Raw genomic sequence first — 26,135 nt, forward strand, 5'->3', positions numbered from 1 at the left:
CAGTGGCATGATCTCTGCTCACTGCAACCTCTGCCTCCTGGGTTCAAGTGATACTCCTGCCTCAGCCTCCCAAGTAGCTGGGATTACAGGTACCTACCAGCAATCCCAGCTAATTTTTGTATTTTTAGTAGAGACGGGCTTCCACCGCGTTGGTCAGGCTGATCTTGAACTCCTGACCGCAAGTGATCTCCCTGCCTCAGCCTCCCAAAGTGCTGGGATTACAGGTGTGAATCACAGCATCCAGCCTTTCTTGCTATTTTCTTACCAGGAATGGCATAATGGATTATTAGGGTTTGTCTGATCTTCTCCCCATCCTATACTCCTCTCCAGCCTATTTCTTCCTTTCAGTTCTTTTCTGGCTCAAAATATTTGTGGTTAGAAATATGAAATATATTATGAAATAATATGAATACATTGAAATGAAATATATTATTGGCCAAGCGTGGTGGCTCACACCTGTAATCCCAGCACTTTGGGAGGCTGAAGTTGGGTAGATCACTTTAGGGCAGGTGTTTGAAACCAGCCTGGGTAACATGGCAAAACCCCATCTCTACTAAAAATGCAAAAATTAGCTGGGCTTGGTGGTGTGCATCTATACTACTTGGAAGGCTGAGGTGGGAGGATCACTTGAGCCTGGGAGGTTAAGGGCTGCAGTGAGCCAAGATCATGCCACTGTACTCCAGCTTGGGCGACACAGTGAGACCTTATCTCAAAAAAAAAGAAAAAGAAAAAAAAAGAAATATATTTTGTTGAAATTAACTGTCTGTTCCAGCAAACAAGTCTTATACGTCAGCCATTTCATGAATACTTGTACCCCTACCTATGGCCTCTTCGATTGGCCCATATGTGATTATCCAGAAAGTATTTCCAATGCCCCTAGCTGGGCAGTGCCCCAGTTTATTCACTGACACCAGTGACTGTCCATTCTCAGGGCCTCGGACATGGTCAGACGTCTCTGAGAGGAACCATATTTAGATTCCCATTGTCGCCTTGGCCCCACTCCCTAGCAGCTTGAATTGGACTATTCCTTCTTGATGGGAGACTTTGGTTCCTGTCACTAGGGTGGATGGAAGTCTCCCAGACCCATGTCCTGACAGTGAAGGGCATGAGCTGATTAAACTGATGTTTTAATTTGCCCAGAGATGCAGTACCAGGGAATTCCTGAGTCACGATGAAATGCAAATGAGATTGATCCCATTCATCTATTAGTAGCTGTGAATTCCCAGGCTTTGGAACCAGTTCAGTGTCCAGCCAGCTGTTGATTTGCAGGGGCAACTGAGCTCTGGGTCTGGCCTGGGCATGGTTTCTTTATAGAGACAGGTTTCTCAATATGCTGCTTTGGCGTTCTTAGTGTGGAGGGTGTAAATCAAATCCTGAGCAGGTTTCTCCTTGGGGATCACCTCTGCAGGGCAAAGAGAAGTGAGGGAGATGCAGGAAAATAGAAACCTATGGAAAATTCCATTTCTTGGCATACAATTGCATTCTCTCAAGTTATTACCTGGAGAATGTTCCTTATATATGAAAATCAGGAAGAATTTCAGGAACTTTATAAGTTTTGCTGAAACAAAATAAGAAGCATCCAGCTGTCCCTGTCGTGTCTGTTTTGTCGTATCATATTTATTTCGTATTTATTTAAAAGAAGAGTAATAAACATTAGTAAGAGGGAAAGTTGTTATAAATAGATGTGGACTTCCAGTAATAGTAGGGAAAAAGATTAATGGGGACCCTCCACCACCTCCCATGACAAACACAGGATGAAATATAACTATGTAAAGAAGCTGAGCTCAAAACAAAGAAAGGGAAATCCTCTGAGGCTAGAAATAAAAAGGCAAACTGAAACCAGAATGGAAAGCAGACCCGCTAATGCTAACGAAGGGCGTTGGGGGGATATCGGAAGAGTGTGGGTTCTGACATCTAGGGACTGGGCATGTCATGCCCATGGGGAACAGGAATTAGGGTATCAGGCCCATATAAATGGAAAGTTGAAACTGAGAATCAGGCATAAAAATAATTTTTGACAATCAAGGGCTGAGAGAGTTTACCAACTCTGAGACCCATATTGAAAGAACTACTAAAGGATGTGCTGTAAGAAAGAGGAAACTGAGCCCAGGAAGAAGGAGGGGGAGTTCTAGAAGTAATAATGAATGAAGAAATTGATAAACAACTAGGTAAATCTTTGAATGGATGTAGGATGTTTTAAAAACAGTAATAATAAGACAACAATAGCACAGAAGATGGGAGGGTAATAATTATAGTAAAAAGCACTTTAAGGTGCTAATATTGTTTAGGAATTAGAAAAAATATTGATTAATTTTAGATTTTCCTTTTTTTTTTGGGATAGCCAGCTGTATCGCCCAGGCTGGAGTGCAGTGGTGCAATCTCGGCTCACTGCAACCACCACCTCCTGAACTTAAGTGATTCTCATGCCTTCGCCTCCTGAGTAGCTGGGACTACAAGTGTGCACCACCACAATGCCTGACTAATTTTTGTATTTTTTAGTAGAGACAGAGTTTCACTATGTTGGCCAGGCTGGTCTTGAACTCCTGACCTCAAATGATCCACCAGCCTTGGCCTCCCAAGTGCTGCGATTACAGGCATGAGCCCCATGCCCAGCCTAATTTTAGATTTTCTGAGACAAGTATGCATATTCAAAATATAAAGGTAATCTCTGAAGGGGTAGTAAAATAATCCATAACCTCTGAGAGAAAACTTCATCAATCCACAGAGGGCCCGGAAACGAAAAAGAGAAGCCTACAAAAAGCATGATAAATAGAAAACACAAATTTGAATGGTAAAATAAAATGAAATGTCAAATACTCACTATAATTAGCCACCCTTACAGCTAGAGATGGCCATGTGACCTAGTTCTAGCCAATGAGACATAAGATTTTTCCTCCTTGATAAAAAGAGGGATGTTCAAGGAATAACTTTGCTATTCAAAGAGAATCTGTTCTGATGTATCCCCACTTCATGATTTGTGTGTAAGAAAGTGGGGAGTATGGGGGCTGACTGTTGGAAAGAACACTAATAGCACCTACCAAGTGAACCTTGATAACACTGGACAATAACCATACCAAAAAGAAACTTATAGGCCAATCTCAGTTGAGAACATAGACGTGAAAATGCTATATAAAACATTAGCGAACAAAATACCTCAGAAAATAATAATAATAACAATGTATCATGACCTAATCAGATTTACCCCTGAAATTGATGAAATTAACATTTAATAAATCTGTGTACTTATTCAGAGTAAAGTCAGGAACACATTAAGGATCCTTGTTATTACCATGTCTGTCCAACATTGTGTAAAGGTCCTAGCCAATGCAATAAAGCAAGAGAGAAATAAAGAGGAAAGGAAGAAGCAAAATGATAATTTGCAGATAATACGATTGTCTGATAGAAATTTCAGACATTTTCTACAGCTGTTGCCATCAATATGAGAATTCAGCAAGATCGTTGGGTACAATCCATATAGAAAAATCCACAGCATTATTATACAGCAGGAAAAATAGGGAAAATATAATTTAAAACATTTTTATTTATAATAGAAAAAGAAACAAAGTTACCCAGTAATCAGCCTACAAGATATGCAAAATCTTTTTGGAGAAAAACATAAAACATTTGTGGAAGTCATTTTAAAAGCCCTAGACAAATAGTGAAATATACCATATTCATGGATGGGAAATGTTACAAAGTTGGCATCAAATCTCAAATCAATCTATAAATTTAATAAAATTAACTTAAAATGCCAACATGTTGTTTTTAATAGAATGGAACTGGTGCTGGGTGTGGTGGCTCATGTCTGTAATCCTAGCACTTTGGGAGGTCGAGGTGGGCGATCATGAGGTCAGGAGATTGAGACCATCCTGGCTAATATGGTGGCCGTTTCTATTAAAAATACAAAAAATTAGCTGAGCGTGGTGGCACACGCCTGTAGTGCCAGCTACTTGGGAGGTTGAGGGAGGAGAATCACTTGAACCTGTGAGGTGGAGGTTGCAGTGAGCCAAGATCGTGCCACTGCACTCCAGCCTAGGTGACAGAGCAAGACTCCATCTCAAAAAGAAAAAAAAAAAATAGAACTGGAGGAGATATTCGTAAAATTCATATGAACAATTTGGAAAGCTGAAGGAGGAACTTGACCTATCAGATGTCATTATAAAGCTAATTAACTAATTACCTACATAATTATATAAGTAATTAAGGCAGTGGGGTACTAGAGCAGAGTTAAACTAACTCATGGAACAAAGTAGCCCCAAAACAGATCCAAGCCATTATTAGTGCTTTGTATTTCATAGAGCTGGCATAAAATTATTGAGGGGAAGATGAACTCCTCAGTATATGATGTTGAGATGACTAGTCTTCTAATTGAAAGAATGACTAGAGCCCTCCTTCACACTACACACACAAATAAACTCCATGGCTGGGCATAGTGGCTCATTCCTGTAATCCCAACAATTTGAGAGGCCAAGGTGGGAGGATCAATTGAGCCTGGGATTTCAAGACTGGACTGGGCAACATGGTGAAACCCCATCTCTACAGAGAATACAAAAATTAGCCAGATGTGGTGGCACACACCTGTGGTCCCAGCTATTTAGGAGGCTGAAGTGGGAAGATTGTTTGAGCACTAGAGGGGGAGGTTGCAGTGAGCCAAGATCAAGCCACTGCACTCTAGCCTGGGCAACAGAGCAAGACCCTGTCTCAATAAATAAATAAATTCCAGATTGATTAAAAACCTAAATGTGAAAAAATCAAAGAAAATATATGCAAATAGCTGTATTATTTGGATGGTAGACTACGACTAATTAAATGAAACATACATAAATGCAATCATAATATTACAATGCTAAAATTAAGAGCCTTTGCATAGCAAAAAACATACTCATAAAAAGTTAAAACAAAAAACAAACAAACAAAAAAAAACCTTTGCATAGCCAAAGACACCAAAATTAAAAGAACCATCCCTGGACCGGGCACGGTGGCTCACGCCTGTAATCCCAGCACTTTGGGAGGCCGAGACGGGCAGATCACGAGGTCAGGACATCGAGACCATCCTGGCTAACATGGTGAAACCCCGTCTCTACTAAAATACAAAAAAAATTAGCCAGGCATGGTGGCAGGTGCCTGTAGTCCCAGCTACTCGGGAGGCTGAGGCAGGAGAATGGCGTGAACCTGGGAGGCGGAGCTTGCAGTGAGCCAAGATCGCACCACTGCACTCCAGCCTGGGCGACAGAGTGAGACTCCGTCTCAAAAAAAAAAAAAAAAAAAAAAAACCCATCCCTGCCTGGAAGTAAGTATTTGAAAATGCACATATGCACATATAGACCAAGGACTAGTATTTAATTAAAAAAACAACAACAACAACTGTTAGAGATCCTTTTTTGAAAAAAAAAAAAGACAAAATAATCCAATCAAAAGATGGGCAAAGAATTGAACATGCAATTCACAAAAAGGAAATGTGAATGGGTAATATATACATGAAAAAAGTTCTCACCTTATTAGAAAACAGGAAAATACAAAATAAAACAGCAATAGCATCCTCTTTTACACACATCAGATGGACAAAAATTTAAAAAATCTGATCATGTCAGGTGTTGACAAAGATACATGAAAACAACTCGCTTCCAATGCTAGTAAGAGATATAAACTGATATCACCTCTTTAGAGAGCAATGAACAGCAGGCGGAAAAGTTGAAAACATATATACATTCCACTTAACAATTATATTTCTAGGTAGAGCCCTAGAAAAATTCTTGCACTGTACACAAGGAGACATTTACCAGGAGATTAGTCCTAATGCTGTATGCAATAGAAAAGAAATGGAAGCGATTCAAATATCTGCGAACGGGAATACATTATGGCACACTCACATAATGGAAAATTCCACAGCAGTTCAACTTAATGAACCAGACATACTTTGATAAATTTCAAATGCACAGCATAATGTGCAATATATCAGCTGCAAAAAACAAAAACAAGGCCAGGTATGGTGGCTCACGCCTGTAATCTCAGCACTTTGGGAGGCTGAGGTGGACGGATCATGAGGTCAGGAGATTGAGACCATCCTGGCCAACATGGTGAAACCCCATCTCTACTAAAAATATAAAAAATTGACCAGGCGTGGTGGCGGGCACCTGTAGTCCCAGCTATTCGGGAGACTGAGGCAGGAGAATGGCGTGAAGCTGGGAGGCAGAGGTTGCAGTGAGTTGAGATCGCGCCCCTGCACTCGAGCCTGGGCGACAGAATGAGACTCCGTCTCAAAAAAGAAACAAAAAACAAATGTATATATACACATATAATATGATGCCATTTATATCTATTTTAAAGATATACATAATATTACTACATTTATAGATATTGTTTACAGACAACCACATATGTAATAAAAGCACCAAAACATGGAGAAACCACCCTCAAGTTGTGGTTACCTTTGGGAAGAGAGAGGAATGAATTGGCATGAGAGGAAACTTTACCTGTATCTACAACATTTTATGTATTTTATTTTATTTTATATATATTTTTGAGATGGAGTCTTGCTGTGTCGCCCAGGCTGGAGTGCAGTGGCATGATCTTGGCTCGTGGCAATCTCCACCTCCCGGGCTCAAGAGATACTCGTGCCTCAGCCTCCTGAGTAGCTGGGATTGGGATTACAGGCGTGTGCTCCCACGCCTGGCTAATTTTTGTATTTTTTAGTAGAGATGACATTTCATCATGTTGGCCAGGCTGGTTTCAAACTCCTTACCTCAAGTGATCCTCCCACCTTGGCCTCCCAAAGTGCTGGGATTACAGGTGTGAGCCATCACACCCGGCCTATTCCTTTTTTAAAAAAGAAGAAAGTTCATCACAAATATAGGGAAATGTTAGTTTGTTAAATCTGAATGGTAATGTTAAAATTCAGAAGTGTACACCAAAAATGGTCTATTTTACTGTAATTTAAAAATAAAATCGAAAATATAAATTCTGGGTGGCAGATACATGCATGTCTGTTACCTTTCTCTCGATTTTTTATGTATGTGAAATTCTCCACAATTAAACATAATATTTTAAAAGTAATTAGGTGGAGAAATGGAACTTGCTTACTGTCAAAATTGGGTGGATTAGTGACTGATTGAATAACAAAAGGTACGGATGATGGATAGTGGCAACCAGGAGAGAAAATTCTATGTGTAACTTAGAAAATAATGTGATTTAGTAATGTGACTCAGAAGTCTGAACTTGGTCCTATTGGATTTTTTTTTTTTTAGATGAAGTCATGCTGTGTTGCCCAGGCTGGAGTGCAGTGGCACAATCTCAGCTCACTGCAAGCTCCGCCTCCCGAGTTCACACCATTCTCTTGCCTCAGCTTCCCGAGTAGCTGGGACTACAGACATCCGCCATTACACCCAGCTAATTTTTTTGTATTTTTTAGTAGAGACAGGATTTCACCATATTAACTAGGATGGTCTCGATCTCCTGACCTCATGATCCACCCGCCTCGGCCTTCCGAAGTGCTGGAATTACAGGCGTGAGCCACCGCACCCAGCCGGTCCTACTGGATTTTTTAAGCCAACATCTGGCTAAATATCTAGAAGATATCCTTTCCATACCCTTGAGAAACCCACAACCAGGAAGGGTGATAACTTTAAAAGATTGAGTGAGGGCTAGGCATGATGGCTCACACCTGTAATCCCAGCACTTTGGGAGGCCGAGGCAGATGAATCACTTGAAGTCAGGAGTTCGAGACCAGCCTAGCCAACATGGTGAAACCCCGCTTGCTAAAAATACAAAAATTTGCCAGGAGTGGTGGCAGGCACCTGTAATCCCAGCTACTCAGGAGACTGAGGCGTGAAAATCGCTTGAGCCTGGGGGCCTGAGGTTACAGAGAGCCAAGATTGCATCACTGCACTCCAGCCTGGGGGACAGAGCCAGACTCCGTTTCAAAAAATAATAATAAAAATAAAAATAAATAAAATAAAAGACTGAGTGAGGATCCAGAAAAACTTCAGCAGTTTGGAATTACAGGCCATTTTTTATCAAGATGAAATTAAATAGGGGCAAGTGTATGGTCTTATCTTTGGATCCCAAAATACAAATTATATAAGTATGGGAAGAAATACTAATAACTTTGCAATGGCCTGTTTGAAAGAAATACAGTAGTTTTAGTTGACAATTCAATATGAAGCAATTATACATATATATATATATATACACACACACACATATACATACACAATAATTTATGAGTGTGTATGTGATAGATATACAGCTGCAAACATTATTCTTCAACTGCATCAGTAAAAGTAAAGTAAAATATCTAAAACCATGTACTTGATAATCTTGCCCAATTTTCCACTAGTCAAAACATACTTGGAATATTTTTATCTGTTCCTAAATGGCACACTTTAAAATGGATATAGACAAACTGTATCTAGTAACTCAAGAACTAGAAACTCAAGTGATAGAATGACTGAAGAAATCAAGGATACTTAACCTGGAAAAGCTAGACTTGGGTGTATCATGGTGCCATTAGATGGAGAAGAATCAGAACTATGTATGCCACAAGACCTCACTTAGCAGGACCAATGGGACCAAGACCGGTGGGTAGGAATGCCAGAAGAAAGACTTCAGCTCAGGTTAAGGAAGATATTTCCAAGCACACAAACCATCTCAGAATGTCTTATAGTGGATTTTGCTGTTGCTGGAGATGTTTTAGCAAGAGCAAGACCCTGTTCCTCAGGTTTGTCCTGAAGGAGATTCAAACATCTAATAGGCAGTTGAACATATTGGGTGGCTGGTTAAGGTGGATAGCCTGGAAGATCCTTTTCAACCCTAACTTTCTACACTCAAACTATCTATCAGACATTGATTGTCCTGATTCTCTTCCAGCATCTACATGTAACCAATGAGGCACAAGAAAAATATTTTTAGTTACGCTTGCACCATTCTAAACCAGGTCCACCATTTCATAATTTTAAAAAGTTCTTGGTGTATTTGGTAGAGTATGGATGCATATTTTAGAACCAGGAAGATTATGATTTAGCAAGAGAGAAATAAAAAAATTGACAGAATATGAATTAGATAAATCCCCATAATCCTACAAGAAAACCAAATCCATTATTTAATCATCACAACCTAGAGCCACCTCAAGGTGACTCAAGTCCTACATGCATAAGTCATGTGACTGCCTTGTGGGTTGGGCTGCTTAAGAATCATTATTCATTAAACGAGTATTTGCTGAAATGTATGACGTACAACACATTGTGCAGGCATTGGAGAGAATCCCTTAAGAAATAAGCCATGGTCATGGTTCTTGCCTCCTGATCATGGTTCTTGCCTCCTGATCATGGTTCTTGCCTCCTGATCAAGGCCATTTGGTTCCAGCATTTTCGTAAGTCCACAGGGGAGTGGGTCCTGATTGTTGGAGTGGCCATAACTAAGATATTCCCAGTGCCCATTTAATAATGTACACAGAGAAATATCATTGACCTATGGACCTGAACACTTGAGCCGGCATAGTGAGTGGATTCTCTTCCTTACATCAATCTGTATGGGAAGTCAAACCACATTCAGAAACTGCCTTATTGATTACCTAAAGTAATTATTAGAGGCACTGGAAATATTCAAAGCCTGTGTAATCAGAGCCTACTCTCCAGTTAATGTGGAAATGAGAAAGTTGCTCAAAGGGGAGTTAGAGTCAACAATAATTATTATCACTAAGCAAAGAGAGCGGAAACATCCATCTATCGACCACTGGTCCGCTTTGGCTGGTGGTTACGTTGTCTATGGGGGATGAGTGGGAGACAGGCCAAAAAGGAGGCGTGAGGCTTTAGCAGTCAAGGTCCGCAGTTGCCAGCAAGAGAAACTGAGTCTTTTGAGCAGAGAGGACATTTCATGGAAAGATGTTAGGAGCCCTCAGGATCATCTGGAGGCTTAAGAGTGGGCAGAAATCAACAGCCCCATAATGACAGCCATCTTGAAGTAGAGCCAGATGGCTTCATTCTGCCCCCAGCCATCAGCACCACAGCTGTCCCGAGTAGATCTGAATTGTCCCTTTTTTCTTTCCATCACTTGTTCCAAAATGCCAAACACAAGTGCCCCATTGGGTTCCCAGACGAAGCCCTGGGCTACCAGTGAATGGGAGAAAGGAACCTAAACTGTTTCCCAAAGTGGCTGCATTATTTTATATTCCCACCAGGAATGCCATAGGGCTCCAATATCTCCACATAATCACTGACGCTTGCTATTGTCTGTCTTTCTGATGATAGCCATCCTAGTGGGTGCGAAGTGGTATCTCGTCGTAGTTTTCATTTGCATTTCTCTAATGGCTAATGATGTTGAGTGTCTCTTCATGTGTGCCTGGGCCATTTGTATATCTTCTTTGGAGAAATGTCTATTCCTTTGCCAGTGTTTTAATTGGGTCTAATGTCCTTTGAAAATGCCATTCATCCTTTTAATACATGCCTCTCATTTCCCAGAGATTGTGAAGTTGCTTCATCTGGCCCCCTCCTACAGCATCTGACATACTGTTGATATATTGTGATGGTTGCCTATTATATTTGGTATATGAGTACTAATGCATTAGTAGATTTACATTAGTACTAATACAATAATACATTTGGTAGTTGTGCTTGGGCTTTTTTTTATTTTTTATTTTTAGAGAGAGTCTCGCTCTGTCACCCAGACAGGAGTGCAATGGCACAATCTTGGCTCCCTGCAACCTCTGCCTCCCAGGTGCAAGCGATTCTCCCGCCTCAGTCTCTGGAGTAGCTGGGATTACAGGCACCTGCTACCATGCCGGGCTAATTTTTATATATTTAGTAGAGACAGAATTTTGCCATGTTGGCCAGGCTGGTCTCGAACTCCTGACCTCAGGTGATCTGCCCACCTTGGCCTCTCAAAGTGCTGGGATTACAGGCGTGAACCATTGCCCCCGGCCTGTACTTGAGCTTTTGATCCAGTTCAGTTAACCAAGTAAGTAGTATGCCTTGGCTCATCTTCAAAAATCCTGGTTACAACTGGCATCCAAGGAATGGGGGCATGATACAAATCAAATTCTAGAATAGTGATTCTAAATAAAACCTGTCACCCAGAAACATATGAAGGTGGACTTTTCTTTTGTCACCTTTTCTTTTCACTTCATCACTAGCATCTCTCGGATCCCTTCCCACTGAAGCCCAGGAGGGGAGGGAATGGGGATGGGGGTGGAGGGGCACTGGAGAAAAGATGGAGGCTATTTTTAGGCTTGTTTTTCAGCCATGAAGTGTCATGTTCTTCACCACCCTGGCTGCTGGATTAATTAGGCTGTGCTGGCAGCTGCCAGTCAGGGATGGTTGCCAGCTTCTAACGGTGATTCCGCCTAATGCCTGAGTTGATTTTCAGGGAGAGAACATTTTTCCCGCTATGTGGCCCTTGCCTTCCACGGCAATGTCTCCTGGCCTCTGGTGGCTTTGGGTAGGAGAGGATAAAGCTATCATAAGTCATGAACCCTTTTTTAACTGATGGGCTTGCAAAGCTACCAGCTGGTCCTTTTACCTAACCTTGTGGTCATGGCTTGGGTCTCTCTTTCCCATTTCTGCTTTCTATTCTCCCAGATCTTCTCCAAAATAAGCTCAGTGCCCAGAACTTGTGTGGCTTTGAGAGATTCCACTGCCTGGGCAACAAGCAATAGAGAAAGTGTCAGAGACATAGATTCTGACCAAATAGCTCATGTTCATGCTATTTTCCCAAGAATCTCTATGTTCATTATTAACTTCTAGATATACAAAGACAATATTTAGTCATTCAAAAAATATATATTGAGGCCGGGCATGGTGGTTCACGCCTGTAATCCCAGCACTTTGGGAGGGTGAGGCAGGAGGATCCCTTGAGGCCAGGAGTTCGAGACAAGCCTGGGCAACATAGTGGGACTCTGTCTCTACAAAAAGTTTAAGATATAGGCAGGCGTGGTAGCACACTCCTCCAGTCCTAGCTACTCAGGAGGCTGAGGCAGGAGGACTGCTTGAGCCCAAGGGTTCAGGGTTACAGTGAGCTATGTTGGCACCACTGCACTCCAGCCTGGGTGACAAAGTGAGACCCTGCTTCTAAAAGATAGGTCTCCCAGCACTTTGGGAGGCCGAGGCAGGCAGATCACTTGAGGTCAGGAGTTTGAGGCCAGCCTGGCCAAGCTGGTGAAACCCTATCTCTACTAAAAATACAAAAATTAACTGTGTGTGGTGGCATGCCTGTAGTCCCAGCTACTCGGGAGGCTGAGGCATGAGAACTGCTTGAACCCAGGAGGTGGAGGTTGCAGTGAACTGAGGTTGCATCACTGCATTCCAGCCTGGGTGACAGAGCAGGACTCTGTCTCAAAATAAATAACATAAAATATGGGTCTGTCTATCCATTTATTTTTTTATTTTTATTTTTTTTTACCAAAATATATGAGCTGCTGCCCATGCTATGTTTGAAGGATGGCTCCTTATCTAGTATTAGCTGGTCAAGTTACTTGACTATATGAATATATAGACTATATACATTGTCTATACATATATATACACATACACACATACACACATACACAGGCAGAGAGAGAGACAGAAACACCTGCTGGGCATCAGGCACCGTTCTAGGTGCTGGGGTTGCAATAGTGAACAGAACAAAGATCCCTGCCCTGGTGGGATTTGCATTCCATTTGGGAGTGACAATGCACAACAGCCATAATAAAGAACAGTATATTGGCCAGGTGCAGTGGCTCACCCCTATAATCCCAGCACTTTGGGAGGCCGAGGCAGGTGGATCAGGAGGTCAGGAGATTGAGACCATCCTGGCTAACACGGTGAAACCCCGTCTCTACGAAAAATACAAAAAATTAGCCGGGCGTGGTGTCGCGCGCCTGTAGTCCCAGCTACTCAGGAGGCTGAGGCAGGAGAATCACTTGAATCTGGGAGGTGGAAGTCGTGCCACGCCTGGGTGACAAAGCAAGACTCCGTCTCAAAAAAAAACAAAAAAAACCCCAAAAAACTGTATATCGTCTAGAATATATAATTTTATATAGTCTGTATACTTATTTATATTATGTATTATATATATAGGGAGACTATATATATGTATACACATACTCATATATATATATATATATATATATATGTACACACACACATATAGAAGGTGATAAGTCTTATGGAAAATAATAGAGCACATGAGGTGCTTCCTTCCAACCTTTCAGTCCATGCTATCCTATTCTGTCCCCATCTCAGTACTTAAGAACGTGCCAGGGACTCTCATGGTGCCGGGCCCCCCTCCCCTGTGCTCCTGTGGGAAATCATAGAAACAGAATGTTTAGGCCTGGTTGGGGTCACAGAGGTTTTCCAGGAGGCTTTCCACCTTGGTTCTGCCTCACTGCTGATGGATGATGGTGTGTCCTGTGTCGCCTCGCCAGGGGCTTCTCAGCACACTGGCCACATGACCCTGATGCTGTCCAAGCAGGAGTCTTCCAGGAACCTGCAGGAGGCAGGCGCCTTTTCCCAGAATCCTGACACAAACTGTATTTTTAAGCAGGGAGGTCGGGGTGGGGCTGTGAGTCCAAGTTCAAGGAACTCGGTTTCTGGCCAGTCCCTGCGGAGGGAGGCCTCGGCAGCCCTGCCTCCCACAGGTGATAGCTCTGGTCCGGAAACTGCTCACTTCCCTACTGCCATATAAACAATTACATTAAGAGCACAACTGAAAGACCAGCCAGAACAATCACTTAGAAGAGTAACTAAATGAATCAGAGCAGCTGGAGAATATATTTTAAGACCCCAGAAATCACTGCACATAGAACTGAATGGGGGCAATTGTTTATGAATCAAACAGATGTCAATTGCCAGTTTCAGTGCAATGATGAAACAAAAGGTCAGTGTATTCCTCCTGGACTATCTTGTGAGAAATGAGGATATGAAGGTAGCAGAGTTCTATTTAAAACAAGCTGCAGTTATTTGAGCATAATCTCGTTGCAGAATGTGGCAGATCTTAGGCACGCTGTTTAGAAGAAAATTCCAGGACTATCTTTTCTGCTGGGAATGTTTAAGTTCTGGTAAAGGCTAGGTGCACTGGCTTATGCCTGTAATCCCAGCATTTCAGGAGGCTGAGATGGGAGGATTGCTTGAGCCCAGGAGTTTGAGACCAGCCTGGGCAACATAGTAAGACCCTATCTCTGCAAGAAAATTTAAAAATTAGCTGAGTGTGGTGGTGCACGTTTTCAGTCCCAACTACCAGGGAGGCCAAGGGACGAGGATCACTTAAGCCCAGGAAGTCGAGGCTGCAGAGAGGCACGATCACGCCACTGCACTCCAGCCTGGGCAACAGAGCAAGACCCTATCTCAAAAGAGAAAAAAGAAAAGAACAAAACAAAATTTCTAGTTAAGACCGCCGTAATTCTGACCCCTGTTAAGAAAATGAAATTAGACTCCATATAAATACGTTTGGCCTAATGATGCTCAAAACCTCCTGGAGCAAAGCCCGAGTGAGCATGCATTGCAATGTGAGATTAGGTACCAGGGGAGTTTTGTGATCATGGGGATTGTAAAGTACCAGAAGCTTCTAATGGAGGGATGATTTAGGTTTCTGCTCCAAAAGCTCTTTATGAAGTAGGTAAACACCCTTAACCCGAGACCAGTTCAGATTACGCCTGCCCCAGGACCTTCTTACCAAGTCAGCTGTGATTTTGGGAACCTTAGGGAATTTATGACATGAGAGACATCTGCCAGGGTTCTAAACCTTGTTGCTGCTGATGCTTTGGGTGGGATCTTTATTTGCTGTTGTGGAGGGTTGGGGCCTGTCCTGTGCATCATAGGAGGTTGAGCCACATCCTGGGCCTCTGCTTAGTAGATGCCAGTAGCACCGCCCACCCCACCCCACCTCTGTTGAGACAACCGAAAATTTCCAGACATTGCCAGATGTCTCCTGGGGACGGGGGGAGGGTGGCAAAATCTCCCTCTAGCGAGAACCCCTGTTCTAGGGTGACCATCCATCCCAGTTTGCCTGGAACTGAGGGGTTTTCTGGTGGATGGGACTTCCAGTGTTAAAACCAGGGAAGTCTCAGGCAAAGCAGATGAGTTGTCCATTTGGCTGTGTCATTGATAGTTTCTATTTCATACCAACGTTTAAAAGTTAAGAATCCAGGCTGGCGGGGTAGCTCACGCCTGTAATCCCAGCACTTTGGGAGGCCAAGATGGGTGGTTCACTTGAGGTCAGAAGTTTGAGATCAGCCTGGCCAACATGGTGAAACTTCGTCTCTACTAAAAATACAAAAATAAGCCTGGCGTGGTGGCACATACCTGTAATCCCAGCTCTATGGTAGGCTGAGGCAGGAGAATCGCTTGGACCTGGGAACTGGAGGTTGCAGTGAGCCAAGATTATGCCACTGCCCTCCAGCGTGGGCGACAGAGCAAGCCTCTGTCTCAAATAAATAAAGTAAGTAAGTAAGTAAGAAACCAAAGCTTTTGAAAAGTCTGTCTTTGGGAGGCATTGACAAAGCATCTGGGGGAATACGACGCTGGTTATGGTATCATTTTGCCCCTCTTTTTCCTCAGTGTCTCTAAAGCCTGAGCCCTGGTGAGATGGGCCATTGGAGGTTTGACCCTAGCCCATAGACCAAGGAGACTTGATTCAAACTTGCTCCCTTTCTACCAGAGAGGCTCTTGTTTGACACTTGAGAGTGAGCCTGAGTGACAGACTTTTTCTTGGAATTGTAGGCTGTGTGACAGTGTACATCATGAAAATGACAGTGACAGTGGGGACTAATTTAATTCCAGTTTCCTTTACAGGCCCTGATAAATCATTGCTGCAGGGAAAAATAAATTTTACTTTCAGACAAATGATTCGAATAATGATGTGCTCTGAGGAAATTGGGGGCTGAGAGAAGATCTGTTAGTGGGCTTAAAATTATTTAAATAGCGCATCATGGAAGTTGTTGCAAATGCCTCTCGTGCCTGGCCTGGAAAATACCAGAAGGAACCTCCTTTCCAGACTAATTAGAAGAGTCCAGGCCGGGCGCCGTGGCTCATGCCAGTAATCCCAGCACTTTAGGAGGCTGAGGCGGGCAGATCACCTGAGGTCAGGAGTTCAAGACCAGCCTGGTCAACATGGTGAAACCCTGTCTCTATTAAAAATACAAAAATTAGCTGAGCGTGGTGGTGCATACCTGTAATCCCAGCTACTCGGGAGGCTGAGGCAGGAGAATAGCTTCAACCCAGGAGACGGAGGTTGCGATGAGCCAAGATTGCGTCACTGCACTCCAGCCTGGGGGATAGAGCAAGACGTCTCCCAAAAAAGGAAGAAGAGTTCCATAAAATATCAACCATCTTGACTAAATGATTGTGGTTTTTTAGGTCATCTCAATGGAAAAGATCATTGATTATCATGCTGCATATCCTATATAAGTTGGTGGCTGAAACACCTAAAATAGATTCTAGAATCTGGGGTCCTGAAGGACCATTTACAAATAGGAAAAGTCTCGACGTGGATGGAAAATTGCCAATAATTTTCACCTGTCTTCCAGAAAATGACTGTGGCTCAGGAGTCTGGTTCTGCTGGGAGGCTTTTAAAATGCTATAGGGAATGAATTATGGGGTGAGGAGGTACTTGGGCCCCAGAGTACTACTATGCATGAGGATTGGAGTGAATTTGAGGAGGGGTGCAGTGTAGATGGAACCCCTGCCCGCAAGAGGACAGTGGAGAATGGGCTTTAATACTGTAGAGAGACATATGTCTAAGCTAAATAATGCCTGGCTTACTTGAGGGAGATTCTCCATCCCTGTGTCAGTCCATTAAAAGCACAAGAAAATCACCTGTCTGCAACTGGAATCCACATCTTCCCACACTACCATTGGCATATTGCGCTAGGGTATGGGGGCAAACAGGAAGGAACCAGAGGAAGTTTTGCTCATGACCATTTCCTGCAAGCGAGCCAGTGCAATTTTCCCACTGTCGGCGTCACCTGAGTTGCACTCCAACTTTGGTGATGGATGGAATACATCATCAGCGAAAGCTATAAAAACCCCATCCTTTTGAGCAGTGTGAACGTAAGGGAAATGAGCAGTTACTGCAGAGAGGATTTTATAGGAGTGAAAAATTCTGCATCAGAGCAGCAAGGATTGTTACACGAATGATCAAACTGCTTCCGCTGACGCCTCACGGCCCACCTAAGAGCAGGGGCCCTCATCTGACACTCACTCAACTTCCGGGGAGCTTTGCTTTCCCATTTGTTTTAACCCTGATGAACAGCCTGGAGCTATGGGTTAGGTCCGGCCAGCCACTGAGAATCCATCTTTGTCTTTTCAAAAGCCAGGCCTGGTTACTGTCAGAAATAAGAGAAACAACTGGAAAAGACAGGCAAGGTACGCAGTATTTTACGGGCTCTGATTGTCATTTAGATTTCACGTCCAAGAGGGGTTTGAGACTTGGGATTCTATTAGCTCCACGTGCCTTCCAGCCTCCTGGTTCTATCATTTTGGAATTCAGAACCGCTTCTTGGTGTTTCTTATGGCCAACATGTAGCCCTAAGGAGCTGAAAGTCTGCAAAGTCTCCCTGGATCTGATCCACTGCTGGACGTGAGCGGCCCAGATGCTTAGCTATAGGCCCCAGAGTAGGAAAGAAGCAAATGGTAACCTCTGGAAGGACAGAAACCCTTGGTTATTGGGCTGGGATAAAAATGAAATCATGCAGATAGGTCTTAAGGAATAGAAATATTATATATTTCAATATAATATTTAAGGAATTAGCTGGGGCTGCACTGTTCTCTAAGGTTTGCCTCTGAAGAAAAACAAAACTTCATTGGTTTTTGGTTTGCAAAAGACCTTGGGACCTGTGCCTTTTGAGAATTTGTTTTCTGCAAATGACTGCTCCAGAGGAATGGCTGTGTCATTTTATTGGCTTTGTAATAACTTTCTGAAACAAATTGCCGCAAACTAGGTGGATTAAAGTAACACAAATTTATCCGCTAGCAGTTCTGGGGGCCGGAAACCCACAATCAAGGTGTCAGCAGTGTTGTTTCCTTCTGGGGAAACTGAGAGAGAATCTGTCCCGTGCCTCTGTCCCAGCTTCTTGAGTTCTTTGACTTGCAGCAACCGCACTCCCATGTCTGCCTCTGTCCTCGTGTGGCCGTCCCCTCGGTGTGTCTCTGAGTCTCCAATCTCTTTCTCCTTTCTCTTATAAGGATACCAGTCATTGGAGTTAGGGCTTACCCTAAATCCAGGATGATTTCATCTTGTGATCTTTAACTTAATTACATCTGCAAAGAGCCTTTCTTCAAATCAGGTCATATTCACAGTTACTGGAGGTTAAGATGTGGATGTATCTTTTGGGGCAGACACAATTCAACCCACTACAACTAGATTTTGTTCCTCTTCCTATCTCTAAGTTGCTGCTCTCTGTCGCTTTTGTCCGTTTTAAAAGGTCACTTGTATGGGTTGCTTAGGCTGACGTCTATCTCTAAGATTAGCTTTCTCTCCCTGCCAGTGTTTGGGCGTAAACATTCCACGATACCATTCCTAGGAGACAAAGGTCAGGCTGGCCAACCCTCCAGACATGGAACCCTTCAGGCCCTGAATTCTCGTGTCTTTGCAAATCCAAAGGGGCAGGCTGACAGTCTGATGGAGTCCCCCGCCAGGCTGTAGCCTTCTGTCTTTACACGTTTTGAGAGCACTTGAATATGCATGGGAAGCAATTAACTATGACAGACACCAAAGAGATGGGGAAAGGGCAGCTGTGGAGAAAAGAGATGCCCCAGAATCCCCCTGATTTCTCCAGCATTTTATCCAGAAAAATGTGATAGTGTGGTGAGACTCTGAACAGACTCTAATTGTCCTTTTTCTTTCTTTCCTCTTAGCAAACTGCCTAGTTGGGCTAGAGCTGTTGTCCCCAAAATATTTTATGTGACAGAGAAGGCTTGGAACTATTATCCCTACACAATTACAGGTAAGTCCTTAGTACAACTGTATGCCACATGTAGTGAATGCAAGGACATAGCATAGTTGAATTTCACTGATTTATAGTTGATGATCCAAGCAGGGCCTTGTGGGAGCCCCGTAGTATCCCTCTCCTTTTTTGGTTTCTTACTTGCAGGTCATCAGCACTTCTAACACAGACACAGAGATGGCAGGTGTCAGGGTGTCTAAGCTAAGCCCATTCCATCTTCCTTCTTAGAGTTACAATGAATAGCTTATGGAGGGCCAGGAGCAGTGGCTGACTCCTGTAATCCCAGCACTTTGGGAGGCTGAGGCTGGTGGATTACTTGAGGTCAGGGGTTCGAGACCAGCCTGGCCAAGATGGTGAAACCCCGTCTCTACTAAAAATACACAACCAGGAGGCAGAGGTTGCAGTGAGCCAAGATTGTGCCACTGCACGCCAGCCTGGGTAACACAGCGAGACTCCATCTCAAAAAAAAAAAAAAAAAAAAGCTTATGGAGAAGGAAGGTGAAGATCTTTATAGAGACGTTTCCAGAGGTTTTATGATTCTTATTTCCCTGTTTCCTCAATACTTCCCAAGTAATTTAGAGGTATGATTTGTCTATAAACAAGTTGCTTATTTTAACTTGTTTGTTTTTACTACTACAAATTTTGACTATAATTTGTATAAAAGATTCTCTCTCTGCCTCCAGATGACTTCCTTTGCTATTAGATAATATGAAAATCTTTAAGGTTGATTTGCCTCTCACTTGCAATGCAATGATAATAAACTCTTTGTACTGAATACCGTCCTAGAAACTGTGGCCAAAAAAGCTCAGAAGATTTGGTTTCTGCCCTCAAACACACTAACATTTGAAATCCCACCTCAACATCATCATAACAAGCTCTTCTTATTGGTTACAAAAGCTGCTTTTCCACTTAAAAGATTTCCTTTGTGGTTAATGAAATGCTCTACTGGAATTATTAGTCTTTCATTTGCTTTTATAATGCCAACTCTTTGGTTTTTAATTAGCCACAAACCTATAGGCTAATTGAATCTTGTCTTACTGTTCTTATCTGCCCAGCCACAGAAGTATCATGAAAGAATTTCAGTGCAAACATGGAGACATTCAGTATTTATGGAAGTTTCATTAGTACATTTTTTGTAATTATAGTTCATCAGTATTTGTTAGTTCTGTGGTTTTATATTGCATACAAGCATGATCTAAATCATCTTTTGTCTCTTTTTTTCCTCTCTTCTTCAAATGAACATGTGGAAACAGAATACACCGTAAGTTTCATTTAATTATTTTTAAACATTCTATCTATGACCAGTGGAGTAATTGGAATGTCTCTTGTATTACTTGTCTTGTCAATGTAATAATTTTTAGAAAGGAATAATTCAGAGTCAGAAATATTTAAATGTAGGCTATTACATCGTTATATATAATGCAATAATTTGAATGTTCTCATTTGTTCAAGAATGTGAATCCTAATTTAAAGTGCCTTGATAGTCGCTTTATGTAATCAGCCTTTGCTTGTAATTTTTAAATAGCTTGACTGCTTTGTTGGTGATAGTTCACTATAATAGAAGAACAGTTTCTAGCAACGTGATATTGAAGAGATGATGGTAGTTATCGATGGAAGGTGGAGCTTTTACTCATGGACTGTGTCCTGATTCCTTGTTGGAGAAGCTTGAAAGTGAAGAGGGCAATGTGCAAACTATTTTGCACAACAGAGATTTGGGTTGGGCAGGCTCTGTGGCTTGATAAAATTTCTTTTTTTCCTAAGAGCCTCTAGTGTTACTACTTAGACTGAAAGAAAAAAAGACAGAACCTATAGTATCATTGTGTTGTGGCGTTTTCATTTAGATCATTTTCCCGAGCAACTAACACGTCAGTCTATCACAACAAGAAAATAATTTATGATTTTTTTTTTTTTTTTTTTTGAGATGGAGTCTCACTCCATCACCCAGGCTGGAGTGCAATGCATGATCTTGGCTCCACAGAAACTTCCGCCTCCCCGGTTCAAGCGATTCTCCTGCCTCAGCCTCCCAAGTAGCTGGGATTACAGGTGTGTACCACCATGCCTGGCTGATTTTTTTATTTTTTGGTAGAGATGGGGTTTCACCATGTTGGCCAGGCTGGTCTCAAACTCCTGACCTCAGGTGATCTGCCCACCTTGGCTTCCCAAAGTGTTGGGATTACAGGCGTGAGCCACCGCACCTGGCCAATAGTTATGATTTTTTGAGCTGTGTTAAGAGTTGAGTTTTTGGTTTCAATCCAGATTGCCAAAGGATAGAGAGGTGGTGAGAGAAATGGAAGAAAATGATTTGTCATGCCCTGGGCAGGAGCATAGTACCTGACACATCGTAGGTACTCAGTGAATAGTTACCGAATGACAGAATGGACACATGAATTCTAGATGGATAAATGGTCCCAGCACAGGCTTTGGCGTCAGAGAGGCTTGGCTGTCCTCCGGTTTTGCCACTCACTGGCCAGAACTCCTAAGCAAGTGGCTCCCAACTGCCAATTCTTGAATTCACACTGGTCCTTGACTATGTTCTCACCAGTCCTCTGCAGAATGAAGAAAAAACAGGAATAGTATTCAGAGATTTTTATAACATTGAATTTATTTCATCCAAAGTGCTGTTGGTAATTGTATTCCATCATACTCGGATATTAAGATATCTTTTCTTTTTTGAAATAATAGGAATATATATAGTATTGCCCCCCACAATGTCCCTAACTTTGAAAAAAGAGGCAATTTTATGGCAAAATGCAAATGTAAAATTTTAGAAGCAGGGGAACCTTTGCTCTAGAACAAGCATCTTAACTTTTCTGAACCTGTTTCCTCTTTTCTTTTTTTTTTTTTTGAGACAGAGTCTCGTTCTGTTGCCCAGGCTGGAGTACAGTGGCCGGATCTCAGCTCACTGCAAGCTCCGCCTCCCGGGTTTACGCCATTCTCCTGCCTCAGCCTCCCGAGTAGCTGGGACTACAGGCGCCCGCCACTTCGCCCGGCTAGTTTTCTGTATTTTTTAGTAGAGACGGGGTTTCACTGTGTTAGCCAGGATGGTCTCGATCTCCTGACCTCGTGATCCGCCCGTCTCGGCCTCCCAAAGTGCTGGGATTACAGGCTTGAGCCACCGCGCCCGGCTCCTCTTTTCTAAAATTAGAATAATCCCTCCTTCCTAGGGATATTAGCAGAAGGATTCAATGGTCTACCCTTGGATTGGAAAACATTTTCTTTAGAGGGTCATATTGTCAATGTTTTCTGTTTTGTGAGTTATATAGTCTCTGTCACTGCAAAAGCAGCCTTAGGCAGTATGTAAACAAATTAGCATGGTCATATTTACCCAGGTTGCAGGTTAAATTTGTCCCCGAGGCTACTTTGGCAACTCTAAATATAATACATAGAAAGCTGTTAGCACACTGTCTGTATACAGCAGGCAATTAAATGGTTCCCTACCACCAACACCACTCCCTAGTTCCACTGCTTCTAGCAACTGCATAATCATCGAGAGAGACTTTGGGCTGGGTGCAGTGGCTCACACCTGTAATCCTAGCACTTCAGGAGGCTGAGGCAGGTGGATCACTTGAAGTCAGGAGTTCCAGACCAGCCTGTCCAACATGGTGAAACCCTGTCTCTACTGAAAATACAAAGAAAAAAAAAAATGTAGTCGGGTGTGGTGGCAGGCACCTGTAATCCCAGCTACTTGGGAGGCTGAGACAGGAGAATCATTTGAACCCAGGAGGCAGAGGTTACAGTGAACTGAGATCCCGCCACTGCACTCCAGCCTGGGCAACAGAGTGAGAGTCTGTCTCAAAAATAAAAAATTAAAAAACAAAGTCAACAGTCATTTATTAGGCATCAGGGAGGTACAAAACATCATGCTAGATGGCATAACTGAGAGATTATCTCTGTCATTTGGGGTCACAATCTGGTTGGAAATAGCTGGACGTTCCAGTCAAAGCCTGGCAGTCCTCAGCAAGTCCTGGGCTTTTCTGGAGGCAAGAAGGGACTTAGCCAAGGAAACAAGTTGGCCTCAGATCTGTCCATTGGGCTGGATAAGCTCTGAACTGAGCTGCCAGCAGAGATTCATACCAGAGGGCAGAATCAATGGCTCTGGGAATCCAACCAGATAAAGCAGTTGCAATGTGAAAGGAAGGGTGCTGGCCTCTGCCTTGGGGCCTTGAGTTTCAGGAACAGTCCCCAGTGTGGGAGACGGGAAGAGAAGTACACAGCATTCAGGCAGGTTACTCAGTATCATGGTGCTAGAGAGATAAGGTTGCCAACTTTAGTAAGTGAAAATACAGGATGTCCAGGTAACTTTGAATTTTCAGATAAACGGTAAGTAATTTTTAGTATACGAATGTCCCAGATGTTGTATGGGACGTAATTATGCCAAAAGATTGTTGTCTCACATTTTATCTGGCAACCTTACGGGAGAGAGACGGTGGTGTGGAAGAACTGGTCTCAGAGACTCAAGTACAAAAATCGGTCATGAGAACAGGGCACACTGATGGGCCAAGGGAAGGGAGGGGGCCGGAAGTGTGTAACATGGGAACCCATCCTGCAATTGACATGCCGTAGGAGCTCTAAGGCCAGACCAGAGATTCAGCTGTCTGGTCTGAATCTCTGCTGGCAGCTCAGCTCAGAGCTTGTTCAGCCCAATGGACAGGTCTGAGACCAACAAATCACATCAAGTGCGTTTGATTTGGAGTGGTCGGAGGAACCACTCCAAGAGCCTTCCTGCCTCAGTTAGGATTGGCTCAGGAGGTAGAATGGAACGAGCTAGGCAGAGTTGGGGAAAATTAAGTGGTAGCAGATGAATACATAACTGTCAGCATTTTAAGGAAGACCTGTGTTGCATATAAGTGTTAGAGTTGAAGTGCCAACAGAGGATTGTAGGAAGGAGAGAGGGATTCTGCCAGGGAGAAATATGAGGAGGTTTCTCAGAGAAGGTCGCATTTGGGCTGGACCTGAAGGGACAGTACAACTCCCCCTGCAGAGGTCTGTTCTGTCTTAGCTCATGTTGCTCTAATGAAACACCACAGACTGGGGGGCTTAAGCAGCAGACATTTATTTCTCACAGTTGCAGAGGCTGAAAGTGCTGGCCGACTGGGTTCCTGGTGAGTGCTGTCTTCCTGGTAAGCGCGTGGCCATCTTCTTGCTATGCCCTCACATGGCAGAGACAGAGCAAGTTCTCTGGTCTCTTCTTTGAAGGGCACTAATCCTATCATGAGGACCCCACCCTCGTGACCTCATCCCTACCTGATTAGGTCCCAAAATCCCACCTCCAAACCCCATTGCGTTGGGGATTACGAATTCAACATAGGAATTTGGGGGAGACACAGTTCGGCTCATAGCATGCTCCTTCCAGGCCCAGTGGGCAAGTGATGGAGGTGGATCCTGGCCACCTGGACATATGGAGGGCAGGTCGTGGTACTTTCAGTGTCAGGTCAAGGTCTAGATTTAATTCTCTGTGAGGAGGTCACATTGTTCCTGGCTAGTTCACTTTTATTTTCCATCCCAAATATAGGACAGCTTTTCTTTCCATCTCCCTGGTGACCAGGGGATCCGGATTTTTCTCTCTGACTCTAGTGCACTCCTCTGGGCCTGCAGTGTGCGGTTTGAAGCTGCCACCTCTTGACTCAGATTCAGCCGTGTTCTCACGCTCTCTGCCCATGACAACCCTGGTGGCAGAACCCACCCTTGACTCTGACTCCAGAGTCTGCACCCAGGATTTATGACAGATGCTTTCAATTGCCTTAGTCTTTTTTCCTGTTTTAGATGCTTTTGAATTGTGCTCTTTATCCCCTGATCCTTTAATCCTAAATACTTCTTCTTGCTGTCTTTCCCAAGCTCCATAGTTCCTGTTCTGTGCCCCAAAGCAAAACTTCCCCAAAGTCAGAGCCCCAGCTAGGATCACAGTGCCCTTCCCTTCCTCAGAGAGGCAGCCTCAAGGGCTCGAAAACCTCCAAACCAATGTCTCTTCTCAGAAAGCATTAGTCTAGACCACGAGGATGTCTATCCTAGGATCCCCTAGGTCTTAAATCTGACTGTTGAGCCTGTTACTCAGACCTCATGCTGCCCTCATTCGTGACAAAGCCCGGGCAAGGAAACCTATTTAGAGTCATCTAGGGCTTCAGCACTATCACAATTATCAAGACATAAGAGCTTTTTCATCACCGTGAGTGACTGCATGTGTTTAGAATTATGTGGAAATGCCATTTGCCCAGGAAGTCGGAAAAACATCTTTAGCTTGCTTATGGAAAAAAAAAAAAGTTTTAATTATACAGTAAACAAAGAACAACACAATGACAGTTTCACAGAGGACAGACCTTCAACCAGTTCTTCCAAACTGGTAGGTTCTTCGGAAGTTGGTAAAGTCTGCAAAGAAAGATGCCTGAGGAGACTGGCTGCCTTCCAAAGGAGTTGATTTTGTTTTTCTAGAGCTAAAAAAAAAAAAAAAAAAAAAAAAACAGTCTGCACTTTTAAATGAGTATAAATCAGCAGCATCAATTCAGCCTTGGTACTAATGAAGAACAAAGGATTTTCTTCTTGTTCGCAGGAATTTGAAAACTTAAGTTATAGGAAATTGATAGCAGAGACCTAGAGTATACGGTTGGTATATATATTTTGCTGCCGTGACCACCCCTCTCCACCAGCATCTCTCTTAATAAGAATCCACAAAAGAGGAGAAATGGGATGCACCGATGCACCTTTGTGTTAGTTAGAATGACAGAAGCAAAAGCAGGTGGGTCGTCAATGTTATGCAACATTTTAAATTATTTAGATGAAAGAGGTGGAAAAATAAAATTGTAACAGACCAGGGAGGCTGAAATGACTCTTTAATGAGAACCTCAAATCGTATTGAGCCACTGTGAGAGAGAGATTCCTCAGGGCTGGTTTAGAAGAGCCAAGAAAGAGAGGAAAGCCTGCTTGCAGCTGAGAGTCTGACATGGGTCACCCCAGGTGAACCCAGGTTATCCGCCCAGGAGTGGCCATGGGGAGATTGAGATATTTTTCTGAAAGCCACTAAACTGTCTGGGATAGGAATTGCACTCACAGTCTGGAGGACCTTATCAAGCTCCCCTAGTAATCCGAAGAGCTGATGGATGCTGTATTTAGAGACCAGTGACCCCCATTCCTCACAAGCCCTGTCTCCCTTTTTTTTTTTTTTTTTTTTGAGACGGAGTCTCGCTCTGTCACCCAGGCTGGAGTGCAGTGGCCAGATCTCAGCTCACTG

General features: G+C 43.2%; 1 protein-coding gene across 1 annotated transcript in view; it reads left to right on the forward strand.

The window, feature by feature from the left end:
- Positions 1-26,135, forward strand: part of PITPNC1 (phosphatidylinositol transfer protein, cytoplasmic 1) — a 253,142-nt gene that overhangs the window by 84,603 nt on the left and 142,404 nt on the right. The window contains exons 3-4 of the mRNA XM_011954034.1: positions 18,825-18,913; positions 20,167-20,174. Coding sequence (XP_011809424.1) covers positions 18,825-18,913; positions 20,167-20,174 — 97 coding nt within the window. The remainder of the gene's footprint in view (positions 1-18,824; positions 18,914-20,166; positions 20,175-26,135) is intronic.

Source organism: Colobus angolensis, unplaced genomic scaffold (genome assembly GCF_000951035.1).
Source record: "Colobus angolensis palliatus isolate OR3802 unplaced genomic scaffold, Cang.pa_1.0 Scaffold1, whole genome shotgun sequence".
Lineage (NCBI taxonomy): Eukaryota > Metazoa > Chordata > Mammalia > Primates > Cercopithecidae > Colobus > Colobus angolensis.